General features: G+C 54.4%; 1 protein-coding gene and 1 long non-coding RNA gene across 2 annotated transcripts in view; one reads left to right on the top strand and one right to left on the bottom strand.

Moving 5' to 3' along the window:
• The window catches only part of ADAMTS14 (ADAM metallopeptidase with thrombospondin type 1 motif 14), a 97695-nt gene that overhangs the window by 12643 nt on the left and 64789 nt on the right, over positions 1 to 20263 (bottom strand). Inside the window, exons 8-18 of the mRNA XM_004280777.4 lie at positions 20021 to 20164; positions 19236 to 19368; positions 17705 to 17818; positions 15248 to 15396; positions 13133 to 13308; positions 9961 to 10094; positions 9474 to 9597; positions 8409 to 8489; positions 4816 to 4979; positions 1825 to 1993; positions 1244 to 1376 (exon numbers count right to left, since the gene is read on the bottom strand). Of these exons, the coding sequence (XP_004280825.1) occupies positions 1244 to 1376; positions 1825 to 1993; positions 4816 to 4979; positions 8409 to 8489; positions 9474 to 9597; positions 9961 to 10094; positions 13133 to 13308; positions 15248 to 15396; positions 17705 to 17818; positions 19236 to 19368; positions 20021 to 20164 (1521 nt within the window). The remainder of the gene's footprint in view (positions 1 to 1243; positions 1377 to 1824; positions 1994 to 4815; positions 4980 to 8408; positions 8490 to 9473; positions 9598 to 9960; positions 10095 to 13132; positions 13309 to 15247; positions 15397 to 17704; positions 17819 to 19235; positions 19369 to 20020; positions 20165 to 20263) is intronic.
• Positions 14604 to 18099, top strand: LOC125961116 (uncharacterized). Its single transcript, XR_007471441.1, has 3 exons — positions 14604 to 14691; positions 15374 to 15500; positions 18045 to 18099. It is a non-coding gene; the product is annotated as an uncharacterized LOC125961116 (long non-coding RNA).

The following is a 20263-nucleotide window of genomic DNA, read 5'->3' as shown; positions in this document are numbered from 1 at the left end:
CATAGAGCAACTTCCAGCAGCATCTTAAGCAGGCGCCCACTGGAAGAGTTAGACAAAAGCAAAACTGCTCTGGTGGGGTGGAGGGAGGGGCAGCCCCCAACTCCCACTCCCCTCTGTTTCCTGAGGCATCATTTAGTAAACGACGGCTTTAGCCAACCCCTTCCCTTAACAAACAAAACAAAAAGCCCCGAAACTTCATTTGACATTTTACAGATAAGGAGACAAGCCGGGGTGGGGTAACCTGCCAGGGGTCATGGAAGAGTTAGCCCCGCATGCTCTGTGATCACAGATGTTTGTGGGCAAAGTGGCCTGAATAAAAAGTAATACATAAAAAAGAACCATGGAGAGCCAGGGGGCTGGGGATCGTGGCCTGGGCCGGGCACAGGGAGGCCATGGCAGCCTCTAGCACCGGTCAGCAGCTCCCGCCCTGGCTCTGAGGTCCCTCTACCCTGTGGGAGCAGAGCTGCTGTGGATCAGCAAGGCCGAGTTGGAACCCCCCAACCCTGGGAGGACTCCTGGGAGGCAGGAGGATGGACTCAGCTCTTCATGGTTTCCTACTGGCCAGCCACCCTCGGCCCTACCTGGGGGCCACTAGAGAAGCCTGCTGGGGCTGAGGACGAGCTGGGCAACAGGCCCAGAGACCAGACATCGATCCTCCACAGATTATAGCTCTCTCCTCTCCCCAAAGCCACCTCCAAGTAACCCCAAGAACATGACCTTGGGCTCAAAAAGAGCCTGTGTCCTCAGGCCAGGGAATCCCAATCAGGGCTAGACCACAGCTGGGCGCTGAAAGGCCAGACCGCATCCCTGGGCCCCACATGACTGGGCAGGGAGGAACTGGTAGACAGCGTCCTGGCCTAGGGCCTGGAAACACTGAAATCCTCTTCACCTGCATGGACCCCCTGGATCACTGAGGGAAAGCTGTGTCCCCAGATCGGGCCTCAGCTTCCCCATCTGTAAAATAATCCTGGGAGGAGCAGAACAAAGGCAGCATCTTCCTCCTTCTGGGAGTGAAAGTTAATGCAGAAATCCCAGAGGGGATGGACGGGCAAGGAAGGCCGCGCGGGCCATGGGCAGAGGCTGGCGTGTGGGTGCTCTCTGCTCAAGAAGTCCCGGCTGCGGGGGCTACGTGCCTCCACCCTCCAGCGCTGGCGGAAGCAGGCTCACCCGCCCCTCGTCCTGACGTCAGGGCAGAGAGAGGGTCTGCTGTCAGCTTCTTGTCCCTCCCCCAGAAAGCACTCACGCAGGCTGGGCACACGGGTGCTGGTTGCAGCGCCGGCGGATGGGCTTGGGCCTCTTCCTGTGGTCGCACAGGTGCCGCTGGACCATGTGGTGGTCTCGTCGGCGCCGGCAGCCGTACTTGGTGAACTGGATCCCTGAAGGGAGGACAGCCTGCCGTGGGGGTCAGTCTCACCAGGCCCCCACTGTCCTGCCCAGAGCCTCAGGGACAGTGAGCTCTGGAGAGACTGCAGCCAATCCCCCCTCCCTCTGTGCCTTTGCATCTTGCCATCCCCAAGTCACTTTCTGAAGAAGCCTTCCTTGACCAGCCCATCTCAGGTGTCACTGGTATAGCACAGGTGGGGACGTGGGCTGCTGTCTCTGCGCGCAGCTGGTGAGCCCTTACAGGGCAGAGGACCTGCCCCGGATACTGCTCTAGCACCCCCAGCCCAGCCCCAAGGCCCTGCCCAGGCACCCTGCCACACCCCAGAGACCTTCAAGGAGAAACTGAGGCACGAGCCGGGGACATGCCAAGTGGAGACGATGTCAGGCCCCCGACCCCTCCCGCTCCTCCCACAAGGCGTCTGCAGTCAGGCAAGCGAGTACCTCCTCCGCAGGCCTTGGTGCAGGGTGCCCAGTTCTTGAGTGCCCACTCGTAGGTGTCCGTCTCCTCCAGGAGCACGTTGTTGCTCCCGATAAGGGGCAGCAGGTCCTCGTGGATGACGTACTTGTAGGCCAGGCTGCTGCGGGGGCCACCCTCAGCTGGGGGGAGCACCTGAAGGGAGACAGACGAGGTGGCAAAGGACTGGAGAGCAGGGAAGCAAGGCCAGCATAGGGAGACCGGGGAGGAGGGGTCAAAGGGGAGGATGTGGGGTCAGAAGCAGAACCAGTGAGAGCCAGGAGGGGGCAGCACTGAGCACGCACTGGCGAGGCCTTTCAGACCTGTAGCCACATGGCAAAACTGAGGCTAATACAACCAACGCATGCAGCTCAATATCAAAAAAACAAACAACCCAATCCAAAAGTGGGCAGAAGACCTAAATAGACATTTCTCCAAAGAAGATATACAGATTTCCAACAAACACATGAAAGAATGCTCAACATCATTAATCATTAGAGAAACGCAAACCAAAACTACAATGAGATATCATCTCACACCGGTCAGAATAGCCATCATCATATATACACTACCAAACGTAAAATAGACAGCTAGTGGGAAGCAGCCGCATGGCACAGGGAGATCAGCTGGTGCTCTGTGACCACCTAGAGGGGTGGGATAGGGAGGGTGGGAGGGAGGGAGACTCAAGAGGGAAGAGATATGGGAACATATGTGTATGTATAACTGATTCACTTTGTTATAAAGCAGAAACTAACACACCACTGTAAAGCAATTATACTCCAATAAAGATGTTTAAAAATAACAACAGCAAAATAATATAAACTCCAAAACAGAAAAAAAAAAATCTACAAACAATAAATGCTGGAGAGGGTGTGGAGAAAAGGGAACACTCTTGCACTCTTGGTGGGAATGTAAATTGATACAGCCACTATGGAGAGCAGTATGGAGATTCCTTAAAAAACTAAAAATAGAACTACCATACGACCCAGCAATCCCACTACTGGGCATATGCCCTGAGAAAACCATAATTCAAAAAGAGTCATGTACCAAAATGTTCATTGCAGCTCTATTTACAATAGCCAGGACATGGAAGCAACCTAAGTGTCCATCATCGGGTGAATGGATAAAGAAGATGTGGCACAAATATATAATGGAATATTACTCAGCCATAAAAAGAAATGAAATTGAGTTATTTGTAGTGAGGTGGATGGACCTAGAGACTGTCATACAGAGTGAAGTGTAAGTCAGAAAGAGAAAAACAAATACTGTATGCTAACACATATATATGGAATCTAAAAAAGAAAATGGTCAGAAGAACCTAGGGGCAAGATGGGAATCAAGACGCAGACCTACTAGAGAATGGACTTGAGGATGTGGGGAGGGGGAAGGGTAAGCTGGGACAAAGTGAGAGAGTGACATGGACATATATACACTACCAGATGTAAAATAGATAGCTAGTGGGAAGCAGCCACAGGGAGCACAGGGAGATCAGCTGGTGCTTTGTGACCACCTAGAGGGGTGGGATAGGGAAGGTAGGAGGGAGGGAGATGCGAGAGGGAAGAGATGTGGGGACATATGTATATGTATAACTGATTCACTCTGTTATAAAGCAGAAACTGACACACCACTGTAAAGCAATTATACTCTAATAAAGATTTTTTAAAAAAAAAAAACAACTCAAGCTAAGCAGCTACTGTGTGCCAGGCCTGAGAACAGCCTGTGTGCCCATCGGTGATTCTCCTTCCCACACACCTAAGTTCCAATGAAGGCAGGAACCATGTCTGCTGGTCTGTCCTGCTCACCAGAGCACCCACACTGCCTGACTCTAGAAGATGGTCTACAATAGAGACTCTTATCACATATAGGATTGCCAATATTTTCTCCCAGTCTGTTCAGGTTATCTTCTCACTTTCTTCAAAACGTCTTTTTTGATGTACAAAAGCTTTCAATTTCCATGAAGACCAATTTCTCTCTTTTTTGTTGTTGTTGCTCATGCTTTTGGTATCATATCTAAGAATCCGAGATCATGAGATTTATCCCTCTCTATTCTCCAAGAGTTCTATGGTTTTAGCTCTTGTACTTGGGGCTTTGATCTATCTTGAGCTGATTTTGGTATACGGTGTGAGGCAGGGGTTCAACTTCATTCTTCTGCATGTGCATATCCAGTTGTCCCAGCACCATTAGTTGAAGAGATTCTTCTTTTCCCACTGAATGGTCTTGGTACTCTCGTTGAAAATTAATCAGCCATGGGTGTACGGGTGGACAACAAATATAGGGTGAGTAGGAAGCGCACGCTGGATTGAATTAATATGCTGACATCAATAGGCTTCAGACCCTGCCCTCTAGGACCTCCCTGACTAATGAGGGTAGCACCAGGAACAAAGCCTGTAGAAGGTCTCCCTGCCACCAGCCGGTGCCAATAGAGCCCCTCCCGGTCTGGTGTCCTGAGTTAACAATCCCTGCTCCATAAGCCCTGGCTTACGGTCTAGGAAGAGGGGGTGTGGGCAGAGGTGGGCCTCAGCTGGGACAGTGGCCCCATCCCCCTCTCAGGAGGCTGGCAGTGCCAGACGGCACTCCTGGGCCACAGGCCACTGGACTCCTGGACTCACTTGCTGGCAAAGCCATAATGCAACTGGATACTGGATGATGGCAGAACGATGGGGGAACCAACCCAGGTCCCTCCAGCTCCTCCTGGGCCCTATTTCTGACCCCGTGTTAAGGAGAATAGACACCCTGTGTGGGGCATCTCTGATCAGACAGTGACACAACCATTTCTTTTTTCCTCCTCACTTGCCATCCTCCCAGCCTCGAAGCACAGAGGGCATCTTGGCCTTGCCCAGGCTCCTGAAGACACCAGAACAGGAGGATTTCCACCAGGCCTGCGTTGGCTCAGCAGCAGAGACGGTGAGCTAGGGGATTGGGCTGGGGCAGCAAGCGGGGATGAGGGGCAGGGGCCACCATGCAGGGTGGGGACTCACCAGGACGGCAATGGCTTCCGGCAGGGGCCCACTGGTCTTGAGGCTCTCCTTGGCGTCCTCCACCGCGTACTCCCACTCCAGGCCCATTGCAGTGAAGGTCCGGCTCGTGGGTTCCTTGCCCTTGGGGTTGAGGATGAAGCTGCCTGTGACCTGGTTCTTCACCGCTGGCCATGGGGAGAGGGTCACACAGATTTCTATTCCCCTCCACAGGAGTACCAGCCACACCTCAGGGGTTTCAAGGCCGTCCCAGTGGGCCCCTAGGGGCTCCCTGCCCACCTGTCACTCCTTCCCACCTGAGCCTTTCTCCAGTCCGATGGATCATCCCACTGCCCCCACATAGCACCCCTGCCTCTGGACCCTGGTACACACCATTCCTCTCACTTTGTCTCCCCTTCTTCCTGCCCGACTAATCTCCACCCACATTTAAGGCTCAGCACAAGTCTCCCCTCCTCCAGGAAGCCTACTTTGATTGTCCAGTCCTCAGGGATTTGCCCTCCCTACAACTTTGACAGCAGAGCATAGAGGCTAAGAGTACAGGCTCTGGAGCCAGACTGATCTGGGAAAGTTACTTAGCCTCCCTGTGCTGCCTCAGTTTTACCATCTGTAAAATGGGAATGGTAATTCTACCTAGCTCATAGGGCTGCTGCCCCATGAGGATAATTGCAGTATCCCTTGCCCACCTACCCTGCCATGGGGCTCTTGGGACAATCAAAGGAGTTCATATATATAAAGAACTAGGCAGAGTGCATGGCATGCAGTTGGCACTTAATAAATGGTAGGCACTATTACTGTCATCAAATCAGCCCCTGACTTTTAGCACTGTTGCAATTACAGATATCCTGTCTCTCCCATAGCCTGTCAGTGTACCTCCTCCATCTCAGTGTCCTTGGCCCAGCACAGCGCCTGGCACAGAGCCGGAGTATAAAAAATATCTGTTCATTTTTCCCCCTTAAAGTCCCAGTCAGCGAGTAACACAACTTGTAACTGAAAGGCGCTGGGTGACCGGCGGGTGGAAGGTGTGTAGCTGCAGACACCCCAGCAAAGGCCCCCGAGTTACAGCCTCATCCACCCTGGAGGCATCAGGGGTCAGAGAATGGCTGCACCGTGGGACCCGAGCCCCCAGCCAGGTGGGGCTGGCAAAGGCTCTGGAGCCCCGGGGTGTCCCCACCTGGTGTAATTATAAGAGCTAAGGATCCAGGGATGAACCACATGCTGTTTACTCTGCTCCCGCCTCAGTGGGGTCCTCACACGCATCCTGAGGTTGGTGCTGTTATTAATCCAGATGGGGAATCAGAGGCCCTGAGAGGGGCAAGGGTTTGTCCTGGACACACAGAGGCTGGTAGCCCAGCTCTCCGGAGGGCCAGCCTCCCTGCTGAGTGGGAAGAGAGACGCCCCCTCCTTTCCCGCAACCTGATCTCTGCCAGCCCCCAGAATCACCAGACCCTCCAGGCTAGAGCTGAGCATCTCCTCAGGCCCTTGTCTGCCTCTGCAGCTCACGACCACTGCTGTCCCCGGTCCCTGGATGTACCCCCCGCCTTCCTGGGGGTGGTGGGCTGGAATCTCCACCACCTCCTACCAGCTCTGAGCCCAGGTCCTACCACTGACCCACTCGGTACCTCCAGCAACTCTTAACTTCTCGGAGCCTCAATTTCCTCAACTGCAAAAATGGGATAACAAGAGGGTTATCATGAGGCTCCGACGAGATAACGAATGAAAAGCGCCAGCTCAAAGCCCCCCACACGGTGGGTATTAACAGCACGGCTTGTCTTCCCTTCACTTCCTTTCAGAGTCCGTGACCCCGAATTCCAGGAGCGCCTCACACATTTGGACCAGGGCCTCGGCCTTCACTGCCAAGGCTGCCACCTGTCCCGGGCTTCTCCAGAGAGTACATACCCTGTTAGCGCGCGTGTGCACACACACGGGCACACACACACTCACTCCCACATACACACTCTGCACGTTTACACCAGGGCCGCTGCGGATCTCACACACGTGTAATCACACAACCTGTGCTGATGACAGGTCTCAGTGCTGCTTCCCTCTCCCCCAGGCTCCCGGAGAGCTCTAACCCTCACCCCATAAACACACAGCAAGTGTGCCTGCCCAGAGCCTGCCACAGGTGCTAGGAGCCTCTGCCCCGACCTCGAGGGAAGCCCATCTGCTGCCTACAAGCCCATCTAGCTCCTTGGAAGGGCTGGACATCTGAGCGGGGTTGGGGGGCCGTGGGTGGAAGGGGCTGGCCAGGGGCCCAAGGGGCTGCTGACATTATGGAATCATCTGTAGGGGTGCAGTAGGAGGAGTGTCTGTAAGCAACCATCCTCTTCCAGGGGTAAATGACCTTCTCTCCTTGTCCCTGTGCAGGCGTAATTCTCCACAGCCAGACAGGCAAGTGGGCAGGGAGGCGGCCAAGCCAAAGCCCTCCCGTCTCACACCCCCTGTGCAGAGGTGCAGTTGGCAGGGGCACGGGGTAGAAGATGGGAGACCCAGGCCCAGACTGGCTCACCCCGCAAGTGAATGAGGGCACACAGAGGGCCCACAAGCCACTTTGCGCATCAGTTTCCCCTTGTGCCTTATGCCTGCTTGGACTACACTCAGGTGCCCTCCAGAGCAGGTTAGGAATTTTTACAGCTGTGCTAATGCAGATGTATTCTCCAGGGAGTGCAAGTTCTCTAGGAGACTTTAAAAATGTTTTGTATTATTTTAATAATAACCTAAAAATATGAAAAGTCAGCACTTTTGTAATATACAAGCTTGCCCAGAGATGTTAGGTTCTGGGTTCGTGCTTATGACGAGCTGGTGACAAGCAGGGTGACTTGGTGGGCACAGTGGGTAAGAGCGGCCTCTGTGACATGGTGAGGCCCAGTGACATCACAGCCCACATGCCCTCAGTAAGGAGCCTGAGCACAGACGAGTGTGGGGGAACCCAGCCACAGCCCAGCGTGCGGGCAGCGGCCTTCTGCCCACCTGCTCGCCAGGAGCCTCCGCCAAACCATGCTTACGTGTTTTAAATTGAGATTAATTCACATACCAAACCATTCTGCCTTTCAAACTATGCAATTCAGTGACTGCAATCATCATCACTGTCTAACGCCGGAACATTTTCATCACCCCCCCAAAGAAATCTGCCCATGGGGGCTGTGGGCTGGGGGGGAATCTTCACTGGATCTTCTTTCATACCTTCTGATATTTGAACCATGGAGCAGGTTCCCATTTCAACATGAATAAAAATCAATCAATCAATAAAAAAGGGTTCTCTCAGGCTTCCCTGGTGGTGCAGTGGTTGAGAGTCCGCCTGCCGATGCAGGGGACACGGGTTCGTGCCCCGGTCTGGGAAGATCCCACATGCCGCGGAGCAGCTGGGCCCATGAGCCATGGCCGCTGAGCCTGCGCATCCGGAGTCTGTGCTCCGCAACAGAAGAGGCCACGACAGTAAGAGGCCCGCATACCGAAAAAAAAAAGGGTTCTCTCCCATTATTCGAACTCATGAAATGCCCTCTGCATTAGAATCCTCTCCTCTGCCCTCCCAGCTCCCCCCACACCCGAGGGCAGGTCCCAGGGCCTGGCTGCCCATCTCCTGGCACCCTGGCACTCACCAATGTGGTGGGGGACCTTCTCCAGCTCCTCAACCTGGATGTGCCTGGCACCTGCTGGGATCTGCACCAGCTTGAGAGCTCCTGCCACAGAGGAAGATCCAGAAAAACCATGAGCATCCTGAGCTGGTAGCCCCACTGCCAGCATCCCCCATCACCCCCTCTCCTCACAGATACCCAGGAACCTCAGTTTCTTTGTCTGTAAAATAGGAATGGGCCCTTCTCCATAAGGTGCTGAGAGGATCGCAGTTCATATCGCTTAAGATGCTCTATAAATACTACTGGGCTCTGTGTGTGTGTTAGTTCCTATTATCTGCCACTTTCTTGACCCTCCTTTTCTCTCCTGACTTTCCCTCCCCTCTTTCTTCTCACACTTTAAGCCACTGTAGGAATCTTGATGAAATAGGCCATGAAGATCCAGCATGGGGGGCCCCCGTGATCCTCCCAACCCGAGGCCTGAAAACTAACCTTTCTCAGAGCAATCAACTTTCCCCCAATGAGGAGAGGCACGGCAAAGGTGAAACACGCCCCAAGGGGAAATGAATCTAGTTCATACTAAAGTGTAAAGGACTAATATTCAATAGCAAGTGTGGCCAGATTGGAGGTGGGGAGGGAAGTCAAGGAACTCTAAGGCACCAGGAGTTCAAAGCAGGAAGCACTTCAGTTAAAAAAAAAAAAAAAAAAAAAAAAGTGAGAGAGAAGAGCAAAAAGGAAATTACCAGTCCAGCCTGGGCCTCATCTACAGATCTGTCTGGACCCTCATTCCCACTAACAGCCCCAGGCCAAAGAGATGGCTGAGTTCCTAGGACAACACAGTGCCAAGCAGGAAATGCTTCTGAGCTCCTGAGCCCAAGTGCAGGCGCAGCACGCCTGGAAAATGAGGAACCACAGCCGGGGGCAGCTGTGGTCTGAGACAGGCTCCAGGGCGCCCCCCCCCCCCACCACACCAGAACTGGGGCCCGGCTCAAGGAGGGAGGGCCCACTTAAGGGATGGTTCGGGCTCTAGGGACGCTAGCTGGGCCAGAACCCCAGCCCCTCCTGGTCGTCCCCCAGCCCTAACCTGCTCACCTGCCTGCTTGGAGGCCTTGCCCAGAGTCCCCTTCACAGTCCTGCAGTGGGAGTTGTCGCCGCCACAGACCCCACACTTGTCATCTGCCTTCATGGACCCCACCTCCTTGTCACAGCCGACGGGCTGAAGCCAGAGACGGGGTCAGCGGGAAGAGGCTTCCATGCCCCCCCACCATCCCCAGGTCGGCAGCCCCTGGCCCCCTCCTCAGTCCCCAGGCCCTGACAGGAGAGGACCCTGGACTGAGAGCCATTCTTGGAGTCACCGTGTGACACGGGCAAGGTCTGAAACCTGGCCACGCCTCTCCCATCGAATGGGGTTGGGCAGTAACCCTTTTCCAGCATCCCAAGGTCATGTTGAGGACCAAGGGGTGTCATGGGTGAGGAAGGGGAGGCAATGCCTGTCTTCCCAGGGAGCAGAAGGAGGCAGTGCAGCCCTCCAGTCTGCCGGGGCAGGCAGAGGGTGGGCAGCCAGGAGGGGGGCACCTACCACACACTCGCCGCGGGCACAGACGCTGTACGGGTCCCGGTAGCTGCAGCGAGTCCCGTCGTGGACCACCTGGTTCATGAAGACCACGTCCCCTGTGTCCTCTGACTGGCAGATCAGCTCACACTTCTGGGCGTCTGTGGGGAAAGGGACCACACTGAGCCAGCTGGGCTCGGAGAAGGTGGGTTGGCCTAGACCGACATTAACATGTGGCCCAAACAGGAAGCTCCAGGGGCCAGCTCTGGGCAACGGGGGGAGAACTAGGTGTGGAGCTGGGCTTAAAATGCTTGCTGTGTCACTTATGAGCCATGTGACCTTGGGCAAATTACCTGACCTCTCTGAGCCTCAGTTCCTTATTTATTACGCCTGATCAGTAAAATGCCACATCACATCGTTAAGAAACATCAAGTGATAAACCAATAATAATAACAATAATAATAAGCCCACACTTAATGAAAGCTTACTATGTGCCAGACTTCTAAAACCTTTTTTTTTTTCTTTTTAAATTTTTATTGAAGAATAGTTAATTTCCAATATTGTGTTAGTTTCAGGTATACAGCAAAGTAATTCAGTTACATATAAATATATATATATATATACATACATTTTTTTTTTCCAGAGCTATCTACGTTTTATTTTATTTTCTTTTTTTATTTATTTATTTTTTTTAAACATCTTTATTGGAGCATAATTGCTTTACAATGGTATGTTAGTTTCAGCTTCACAACAAAATGAATCAGTTATATATATACATATGTTCCCATATCTCTTCCCTCTTGCGTCTCCCTCCCTCCCACCCTCCCTATCCCACCCCTCCAGGCGGTCACAAAGCACCGAGCTGATCTCCCTGTGCTATGCGGCTGCTTCCCACTAGCTATCTACCTTACGTTTGGTAGTGTATACATGTCCATGCCTCTTTATTGCTTTGTCACCGTTTACCCTTCCCCCTCCCCATAGCCTCAAGTCCATTCTCTAGTAGGTCTGTGTCTTTATTCCTGTTTCACCCCTAGGTTCTTCATGACATTTTTTTTTTCTTAAATTCCATATATATGTGTTAGCATACGGTATTTGTCTCTCTCTTTCTGACTTACTTCACTCTGTATGACAGACTCTAGGTCTATCCACCTCATTACAAATAGCTCAATTTCGTCTCTTTTTATGGCTGAGTAATATTCCATTGTATATATGTGCCACATCTTCTTTATCCATTCATCCGATGATGGACACTTAGGTTGTTTCCATCTCTGGGCTATTGTAAATCAGACTTCTAAAACCTTTATACATTCTTACTGTACAACTGTAAATGCTTTTCGTGAATTAACTTAAGTTAAGCTTCTCAATACCCCCAAGGAAGTGGCATTACAGAGGAGGAAACCAAGGACCAGAGAGGTTAAGGAATTTGCTCAAGGCCATACAGCCACCCAGTAAGTGGCAGAGCCAGGATTCTAACCCAGGCAGTCTGGCTTGAGTCCTCCTGCTCTGACCTCTACATACACATCACCGTCACACATATGATGGTGAACCTTACCATGCTCGTGAACATGAGAAGGCTGCATGAAAGTAAGGCAGAACAGTGGTCTGTGCTTGGGTTTACAAAACGGAGCGGCAGTGAGGGAAGGAGGGAGATCCTTTCTAGTTCTAACAGTCAAATCAAGGCTATTAACGTCCTACAAGAGTAGGTTCCGGAGAACATATAAACACTTGCTGTGTTTCTTAGGAAAAGGGAGGTTGGGGCTTAGCTAACTTCCTGGAATTTGACTAAAAGTCCTGGGAAAACCCAAAGTCCAGCTGTCCCATTGGCCTTGCAGCCCTTCTCCACCCCTGTGGCAGCAGCTTGTGTGGGTCTGCATGGATGTGCAAGGCTTCCAAAGCAAAATTTGTAAGGAACCATCTGGCTCCAGGGTCCTCATCCCTGGGCTCCCGGGATACCTGGTGATGTCTTGCCCCAGCACTCAGGACTCAAGTCCGGAGCCACAACATCCAATACTACTTTGGATTTCATGCAGAGGGGGAGTCATATTCCTGGTGGGACCTGGGCCAGGGGCTAAGGGGTGGGGGGCTGCATCCCTCCCGAAGACAGGCAGGACCCTGATCAGTGCACCCCAGGCAGGTGGGTTTCTGGGCAGCCCTGGAAGCCAGCCGACAGTGGCACGGGAGTGGTGAGCTCCCCAGGCTAGGAGGAGTCTAAGCAGGGAGAAGACACTCCCTACAAGCATATTCTGGAGGGGTCTGTGCACTGGCGGGCAATACACAGGCCTCCAAGGTCCCTTCCAACTTGAAGGCTGTCATTCCAAACGTGAGCTGATCAATTGCAATTGATACTCTGGAACCAGGGCTACGAAGAGGTGGCCCTGGGCTCAGGAAAGGCCATTCTGATCGGCGCCGTCTGACGCCGAGGGCTACGTGGTAGGGGGTAAGCATCAGGCTACGGAAGGACCATGGAGAGGCCGGCAGGGGAAAGTAGACTGAGAGGACCGTGAAAGGCCCTTCCAGCCTGAAGGCATGAATCCAGCCCTTCACTGGGTTCTCTCTGCCGCTGCGAGAGCCATCCCTGGAAATGCTCCAAAACAGATAGGCACTGGCTTGGCCCCAGAAGTCAGACCCTCCGCTTGAGTCCTGAGACCTGTGTCCAGGGTAGCCTGTAGGGGGTCAGTAGGAGGATCCCACAGACTCCCATCGGCCTGACTTTCAAATCATTTTCCTTAACTACTGAAACAGTAGCACCATCAGTAAAACCTAAAAACGTGGTATGTAATAGGACAAACTTCTCAGGAGCAGAGCAAGGGGCACCCGCACCTGTACCGGGCCTTCCGCACAGGTAAGGACATGTCCGAAAGGCACCAACCCCGACAGCCAGCACTGCTGCCAGCCGGTACCTCTGGGCCAAGTAACCCTTGCTCAAGACATTGTCCTTGCATCTGACAGAACACGGTCAGCATAAGCATACAAAGCAAGGATGGTTGTGATGAAGATTGTGCCTCCCCCAACGCACACAGCGCAAAGGCCTGCACAAAGGCGCGTGGCAAACTTGCCGACTGCAATATCCCTTTTGGTGCCACCGCTGTCCCTCCACCTTCACTGGTGGGCCAGGCCTGGGAAGCCCTGCCTGGGAAGACACGGACTCAGCAGATGCCCAAGGCCACGGGGTGGGCGTGGGGAGCAGGACTCCACTCACCGTCGTCCGGCTCGTAGGGGATCCAGCTGTGCTTGGCATTCTGGTGGACGTAATAGGAGTTGCGCTTGGCGCACTGCTGGGCCCGGAAGTCCTCGTAGTGCCCCGGACACTCCTCGCCGTTGCAGACCTGGTACTGGAACGTGGGCCCCGAGCACAGGCGGCCTCCATAGGCTGGGCTGGGGCGAGCGCAGAGAGACCGTGCTGGCTGGAAAGGCTCGGGGTGGGGGCAGGCTTCCCACATGGTGACCTGGGGTAGCCCAGCCTTTTAGAGTAGCATAAAAAGGGGCTCCACTAACTTACAAACTAGAGAGGAACCCCCACTGTGAGGACTGCTGAGCTCAGAGCCTTGTGGTCCCTTCAGGCATATGCCACCTATTGTGTGTGTGTGTGTGTGTGATGGGGGAGAGGAGAGAATGAGCAAAAGAAAGGGGGCAAAGGATGGTGGGAGGGAGAGGGAGGAAGACAGGAGGGAATGACTAACCCCTCCAGCTGGGCTAGAAGAGAAATCAATCTGATTCATCTTTGTATATTCTTTCAGCCGTTACACAGCTCCGGACACATGGTAGGCCCTCAATAAATGACTCAGCTGCTCCTACTTGCATCCACTTCCATTTAATATCATAATAAACTGCGGAGTGGTAAAAAGAGACTTGGATTTGGAGTAAGAAGACCTGGCTAAATCTAACCCCAAGTCTTGCTGTCTTAACTTCTGCTTTAAAGGAGGGACCATAACACTTCTTATTTTACCTACCTCCTGGTGTGTCTGTGAAGAATACATTTTAAAAAGGTATTTAAATCTGTACTCTCTTCCCCATTAAATTAAAAGGATCCGGTAAGATTATGGATACAAAGTACCCAAGTGAACAAGGTTACTGGAACTCTGCTCAGAGATGCTGGGAGGATTACATGGGTTTATGCATGGAAGTGCTTAGCACCCCGCCTGGCACAGAGAAAGTGCTCCGTGCGCTGGGGTAATTATAACAGCAGCTGTCCTTTATTAATCTGTGCTGGGCATGGGCATGGTGCTGAGAGTGCATAGACTATACTTCATTTAAGCCTCATAAAATAAAAATAGTTATTATCGTAGACGAGTTCAGTAAATGGGGATAACTCTCTCTCATGACTGGGAGGTGGTCCATCCAGAGTGGGCATCACCGTGCCTTTCTTTAACCTGGCTTTCCTACCCCCAACAGGTTGAAGGCTGTTCATCTCGTCTCATATTTGTAAAGGGTCAGTACACAGGAATAGGCTGCTCCAGGGGGCACGGAGCGTCCCATCCCTGGAGGTACACAGCAGAGTATGAAGGACCACTCCTGAGGATGCTGGAGGGAGGGTGGCCACCCCCGAGCCTCTGTGATCCTAGGACCCTGCCATTCTGAGGTCCCCATCGCATCACTCAGCACTGTGAGGGCTGGGACCGGCCCTGCCCCACAGAGGTTCAGAATCACTGAACGTGGAGACAGCTGAGCCACACGGCCGGCCCCAGCCGGCCCCCATCTCTCACGAAGCTGTTCTAAGCAGGCTGCTTCAGCTTGGGAGACGGAGGCCATCAAAAGCTGGTGCTCAGAGGTTCCAAAACCATGGGAGGGGGTCCCCATAGAGGGGATAAATGGGAGAAAGAGATTATTCCCCCAGAATGCTGACATATGGGTAGGGGGTAGTGAGGGGGGGGACTTGATGTTAGAAAGAGATAAGTTAAGAAAAATTGAAGGGAGTTTTGCTTCAGGTAGTAGGAAACAGACTTGCGGAATTTATCCTCCCAAGACATGGCTAGTGAACATTTAGACCAGTGTTTTCTCAACGTTTAGCTGGAGGATGAGGGTCACAGGAGGGCTCGTTAAACTGGCCAAGCCTTGGGCCCACCCAGATTCTTCGCAGACGAGAATCTGAGAATCACTGGTTCGGACCCATTCTCAGATGTCAGTCAGACACAAAGGGAGATGTCAGACCCAGGTGGAAGTGGTTTGGCGCCCCCAACAATTCTGGGCCGTCATCCACTGGGATAGGTACACAGCCACCTGCAGGGGACCTTCTTTCTTGTGCCCTGCCCCCCAGCGACTCCCTCTCCAACCCCCTCGGGCCCCTGCCCTGCCCACCTCAGCCCAGTGCACTCACGGGGGATTGTCACAGCTCCGGCTACGGGATCGAACCCCGCCCCCACACGACCGTGAACATGACCCGAACTTAGTCCAGGAGCTCCAGCCTCCATCCTGGCCATAAGTCTGCTCCGGCGACTTCCAGATGCAGTGACCTTTGAAGCACCACTGGGATGGAGCAGAGGGTGCGAGGTCACCCTAGGGCCACCGCTGCCTAGCCTGCCATAGGAAGTGCCCAACCGGGCACACGGCACAGCTGGCAGGCACCACAGGTGAGCCCAGAAAAAGGAACGTTAAGAGCTCAAGCCTCAGGGTCACCTAGAATCCCAGCCCTACCATGCGCTGAGGGACCTTCAACAAAGGGCTCCCCTTTCTGACCCTATTCCTCGACTGTACCATGGGGATAACAGCACCTGCCCACAGGGCTGCTGTGAGCATTCGATGAGATAACACCTGGCACACACAGCCCTCCAGAAACGGCAGATGGTATTATTCATGGTGACAATAGCTGTGCAATTATTTGGTTTACCACCCCCAGAGAAACAAAGGGCTGATAAGGGAGAGAAGACACAATCTTCCCACACAATCTAGAGTTGATCTTGGCTCTGTACCTTGAAATCACCATCCAGGGACCCCAGGCAGGTATGTTCATGGGAGGGAAGCCAGCCACCCGGGAGGTCCATCCACGCAGTGGAGGGAGCATATGCCTCAAGTCCAAGAGGCCTGGATTTGAACCCCAGCTCGGCCACTACTAGCTATGTGTGGTTTTGGCATAGCTTCACCTTGCTGAGCCTCAGTGTACTTGCCTGTTAAATGGGACTGTTCTAAGAACTGAAGGCAGCAACACTCACAAAGCCCCCAGCACAAGGCCAGGCACAAAGGAGGGCTCAACCGAAGTCAACCCCCTTCCCTTTTCCTGTAGGGCCATAGGTAAGAAGTACAGCAAAGCTCTCTGGGTCTTTTTCGAGAGATAACTCAGTAGTTCTCAGTCTTGGAGTCACTTGGGGAACATTTAAGAACTCTGGATGCCTCAGCTTCACCCCAGACTGAGTCAGGCTCTCTAGAGGTAGGGATTTTTAAAAGAAATGGTAATTTTTAAAAGAAGCACTATACAGTTGACCATTGAACAACTCAGGGGTTAGGGGTGCCTGCCCTCTGCAGTTGAAAATCTACATATAACTTATAGTCGGTCCTCCATATCCATGGTCTGCACCCACAGATTCACCCAACCACCGATTGGTAGTATTGTGGTATTTACTGTTGAAAAGAAACAAATCCGCAAATAAGCAGACCCATGCAGTCCTAACCTGTGTTATTCAAGGGTCAACTGAAATTTACAGGCCATGAACTTCACTCATTTCAAGTGTACAATTCAATGGCTTCTCATAAACTTACAGCATTTGGCAACCATCACCACAATACAATTTTGGAACATTTCCACCATCGTAAGAGATATCTTGTGCCTGTTTGCAGTCACTCCCTGTTCTGGGGTGTGGGATTTTAAAGCTCCCCAAATGGTTCTAATACGCAGGCAAAACTGAGAGCCATTGATTAACTCTTATGTGAAATTGTGATAGGAGAGGGCCTGGAAACTCGAACACACCTGGAGCAGGTAGACCCGAGGCTCCAGGATAATAGCCCTCCAGGTCTGGAGCCCACAGGGCCTGTACAAGGCCATGGGAAGCCCCACACATCTGTGAAGGGACAGACCATTTATAGATGAGAATGGGAAGAACAGATAAGGGCAGAGGGTGAAGGGCAGAGGACAGGCTGCTGGGGGCAGCACCGTGCTTCTTCCCAGCCCTCTCATTTGCTTTGACATGACTCACAACTTCATAACAACCTGAGGAGCGGGAAGGATGCTTGGTCAGGGCTCAGCAGGGGTCAAAGAATGGACCAAGGTCACCACACAGAAATGGGGGGCGGGGAGCAGGGCCAGCGATAGAGCAGAGGTGGGTTTCAGACCTCAGTTCAGGGCTCTCAGATCCGGGGTCCTCCTGACACTCACACACACAAGAGGGTGCAAACACACCCCAGGAAGTACACGAAAGGGCCGGTTTGGGGGGGAGGGGTAAGAAACAGCATGGTGGGTGGGGGGAGGAGGCAGAACACCTGGAATCTTCCCTTCACCCCTTCTCAGCCAGTCACCCTCAGCCTGACCTCCACAAGTTCCCTAACCTCCCTGGGCTGCATTCTCCTCAGATGGCAGTAAGCATTCCTGCCGATGGGCTGGGAGACAAGGCCAAACTCTGCTGCTGTAGAAGCCAAGGACTGTGGTGCCAGGGAGGAGAGGGCGTGTGTGTGAGTTCCTGCGAGGACTCCCTGCCCATCTGCCCGCACGCGAGGCTGGCTCCTGTGCTCAGCCCTCCCCCAGCCCCCGCCACGCATTCATATCCACACTCAGCAGCAAGGTGGGTCTCCCGTGGGGCTGCGCCCCAGGAAGGCGCTCCTGCTGCAGCCCCCGGTCCGCAGGTACCTTGCCTGGCGCACACTCCGTCCCGTCCAGCGGGGGCCCCTTCTTGGTCTTGCAGAAGTAAGGGTTGTCAGGATGGCTGCACCACAGCTGCTTGCAGGCCTCGAAGGTCCTGAACTGCACGGCAGGTTCGGGGTCACTGGGCCGGACTAGCTCCCCAGCTCTGATAAGTTGTCCGGGGGCAAAGGACAGTGACAGAGCGAGGGGAGGGTGTGGTGGGCATTGGGGCCAGAACACTGCGAGGGGGGCAGGAGGGGCCCGTCTAGCCAGAGCCCCGCGCGCACACAAGCTCGACCCCACCACAAGAGCCACTGGCCTCAGCGACCCCTCCTCTCTCCAACAGGGCACCGAAGAGAAGGCACCAGCCACAGCCCACACGCCTCTGGTCTCCCTCCCCAGGCCTCCCTCCCTGCCTTTGCAGAGGCCACTCTGTGACTGAGCAGGGACCAGGGTTTGAGGCTCTGGGGAGGCTGGGTCCACTGATAGCCCCTGAGCTCTGTGCATGTGGAGGGCTTTGAGAGGGCTGCCAGTCTAGCCCAGGCCCTGCAGCACCCAGACAAGGTCAGGACTCCCACCTCCCTCTAATCTCACCCAGCCACACCAGAGGCTGGCACCCTTCTGCTTCACACTGTCCAGGAAAGCCCCAATTTGCTTTTCTCTCCTATCATCCCCTTCTGGCCAGACTAGTGTCCTACAAACACAGCATCTGGGCACTGAAATCCCATATCCCAGCTGTTTCTCCACTCCCAAAGCAGAGACCAGCTGTTCCAGTGTGGCCTGGGCAGTGGGCAAGGTGGCCACACACAGGGCCTTCTGGTCCTGCAGAGCTGAGGAGGGGGCTGCGTTCCTGGATGGGGGCGGTTTGAGGTACTCGAGGCATCAAGGCCTGACCCCCCAGAGAGCCCCCTGCCCTGGGATGTCCGCGTCTCTGAGGCTCCACCTGGGCCCTGGTTAGCAGCTGTTCAATTCTCTCCTAGGTGGCTCTAGCTGATCACCAGGCTCCAGGCTCTCCCCTGCCCTGTCCTGCAGAGCAGGGACAGGGCTCTGCTCCCTTGTATCTATCTCCTCAAGTAGGGGATGGGGGTGGGGGAGGGGTGGGGAAGCATGCAACTGACCCCCTGGAGAGAGGTTCTATGGGGCACACGAGAACTTTACCAGTGTGGGAAGTCTGCCCAAAACATCCTCCAAGTGCCCAAAGAGCAGAGGGTGGCAAGTATTTCTCCACCAGGCCAGAGCCCAGCACCTGATCTGACACATGGGCCACCTGACAGATAAACTCCCCCGGTGACCAGCCCAGCCAGGATCCCAGCGGTGGCCCACCCTCTCTGTTCTACTCTGTTCCCATCTTTCCAGGCATTCTCCAGCCACCACACACGCTGGCCCCCCACCCCTGCGTGGGGCGGGGATATGGCAGAAAGCGGCAGGGCCTGGGCCCTGGTCACCCTGCCTGGGCTAAGGTGCTCTGTGAATGACCAGCCTGCATCCCAGGAGGACCTGACCTGGCATCCAGCTGGCAGAGGCCGTGGGAACTCACCGCTGAGCAGGTGTGGTACCCAGTGCCGAAGTCAAAGCGGCACTGCTCGTCCATTGAGTAGTCAATGCCGGGCAGCTCCGGGGGCCGGGGCCAGGCAGGTGCAAAGGGATCATCAAGGAGGCAGTCATAGGAGCTGCCGGCAGAGGCAGGGAGGTGAGCAGGGTGGCGACAGGAATTCCCAAGCTCTCCCTTCCCAGAGGAGGGGGTGTTAACCAAGCAAGGAAGGCCTGCCGGAATCTGCCCCCGCTGCCCTGTGCCAGGAGCTGTGCTGTCCAGGGAGGACAGGCTGCCCTCCCCTCGCTTCCACCCACGACCATGTCTGGGAGCTCCAGGGCAAGGGGACCCAGGACTGCGGTTAGGCACTCAGCTTGTGGTTTCCTTACGGGGCCTGTTTTGCCCGCATTACAGAGTCACATCATGGCCCAGATTAAGGGTTGGCTCGTGGACAATTTGAGGGCTCACTGCACTGAGAGAAGAAGACAAGTCAGCCCGCCGTGCAGGACGTACACTGGGCGCTGGCCGGCTGCTGCGTGAGGTTAGAGACAGTATCTCTGCCGGCACCCATCCCGCCCAAATCCACTCTGCGCCCATTCTCGGCCTTGAGCTCCTGAATCCAATGCTTGTCCTGGGCCTCCACGTCCCCGGAGCCCCAGAAGCTGACCGGCAAACCCAGAATTGAGCATGTGTCAGGAGTAGGATGGTGTTAGGAGGGGAGATGACTTGGGGGAGATGGAGTGGCAGGCCGCTTGCTCCCCATCCGGGCCCAGAGGGTGGAGGTGACCTACGGGAGGTAGCGGCTGAGTTCCAGCTTGCTGCAGTGGGACCAGTGGAAGCGGTGGAAGGCAGCCTGCACCAGGGGCGCCATGACGCTGCCCAGGCTGGTCTCATCTGCGCAGCCGTTCCCCTGACCATCGTGCTCCATGCCGAGCCTGGAGGGTGGGGGAGGACAGAGGGGAGCCCTCAGTCATGCCCAGGGAGCCCACCCCTGGGGAGATGAGCAGGCGGGCCTGAGACCCTGCCCTGACCAG

The sequence above is a fragment of the Orcinus orca genome, chromosome 14 (assembly GCF_937001465.1).
Source record: "Orcinus orca chromosome 14, mOrcOrc1.1, whole genome shotgun sequence".
NCBI classification, from domain to species: Eukaryota; Metazoa; Chordata; class Mammalia; order Artiodactyla; family Delphinidae; genus Orcinus; species Orcinus orca.
The sequence above is the reverse complement of the archived record's forward strand: the minus strand, read 5'-3'. Positions and strand labels throughout refer to the sequence as shown.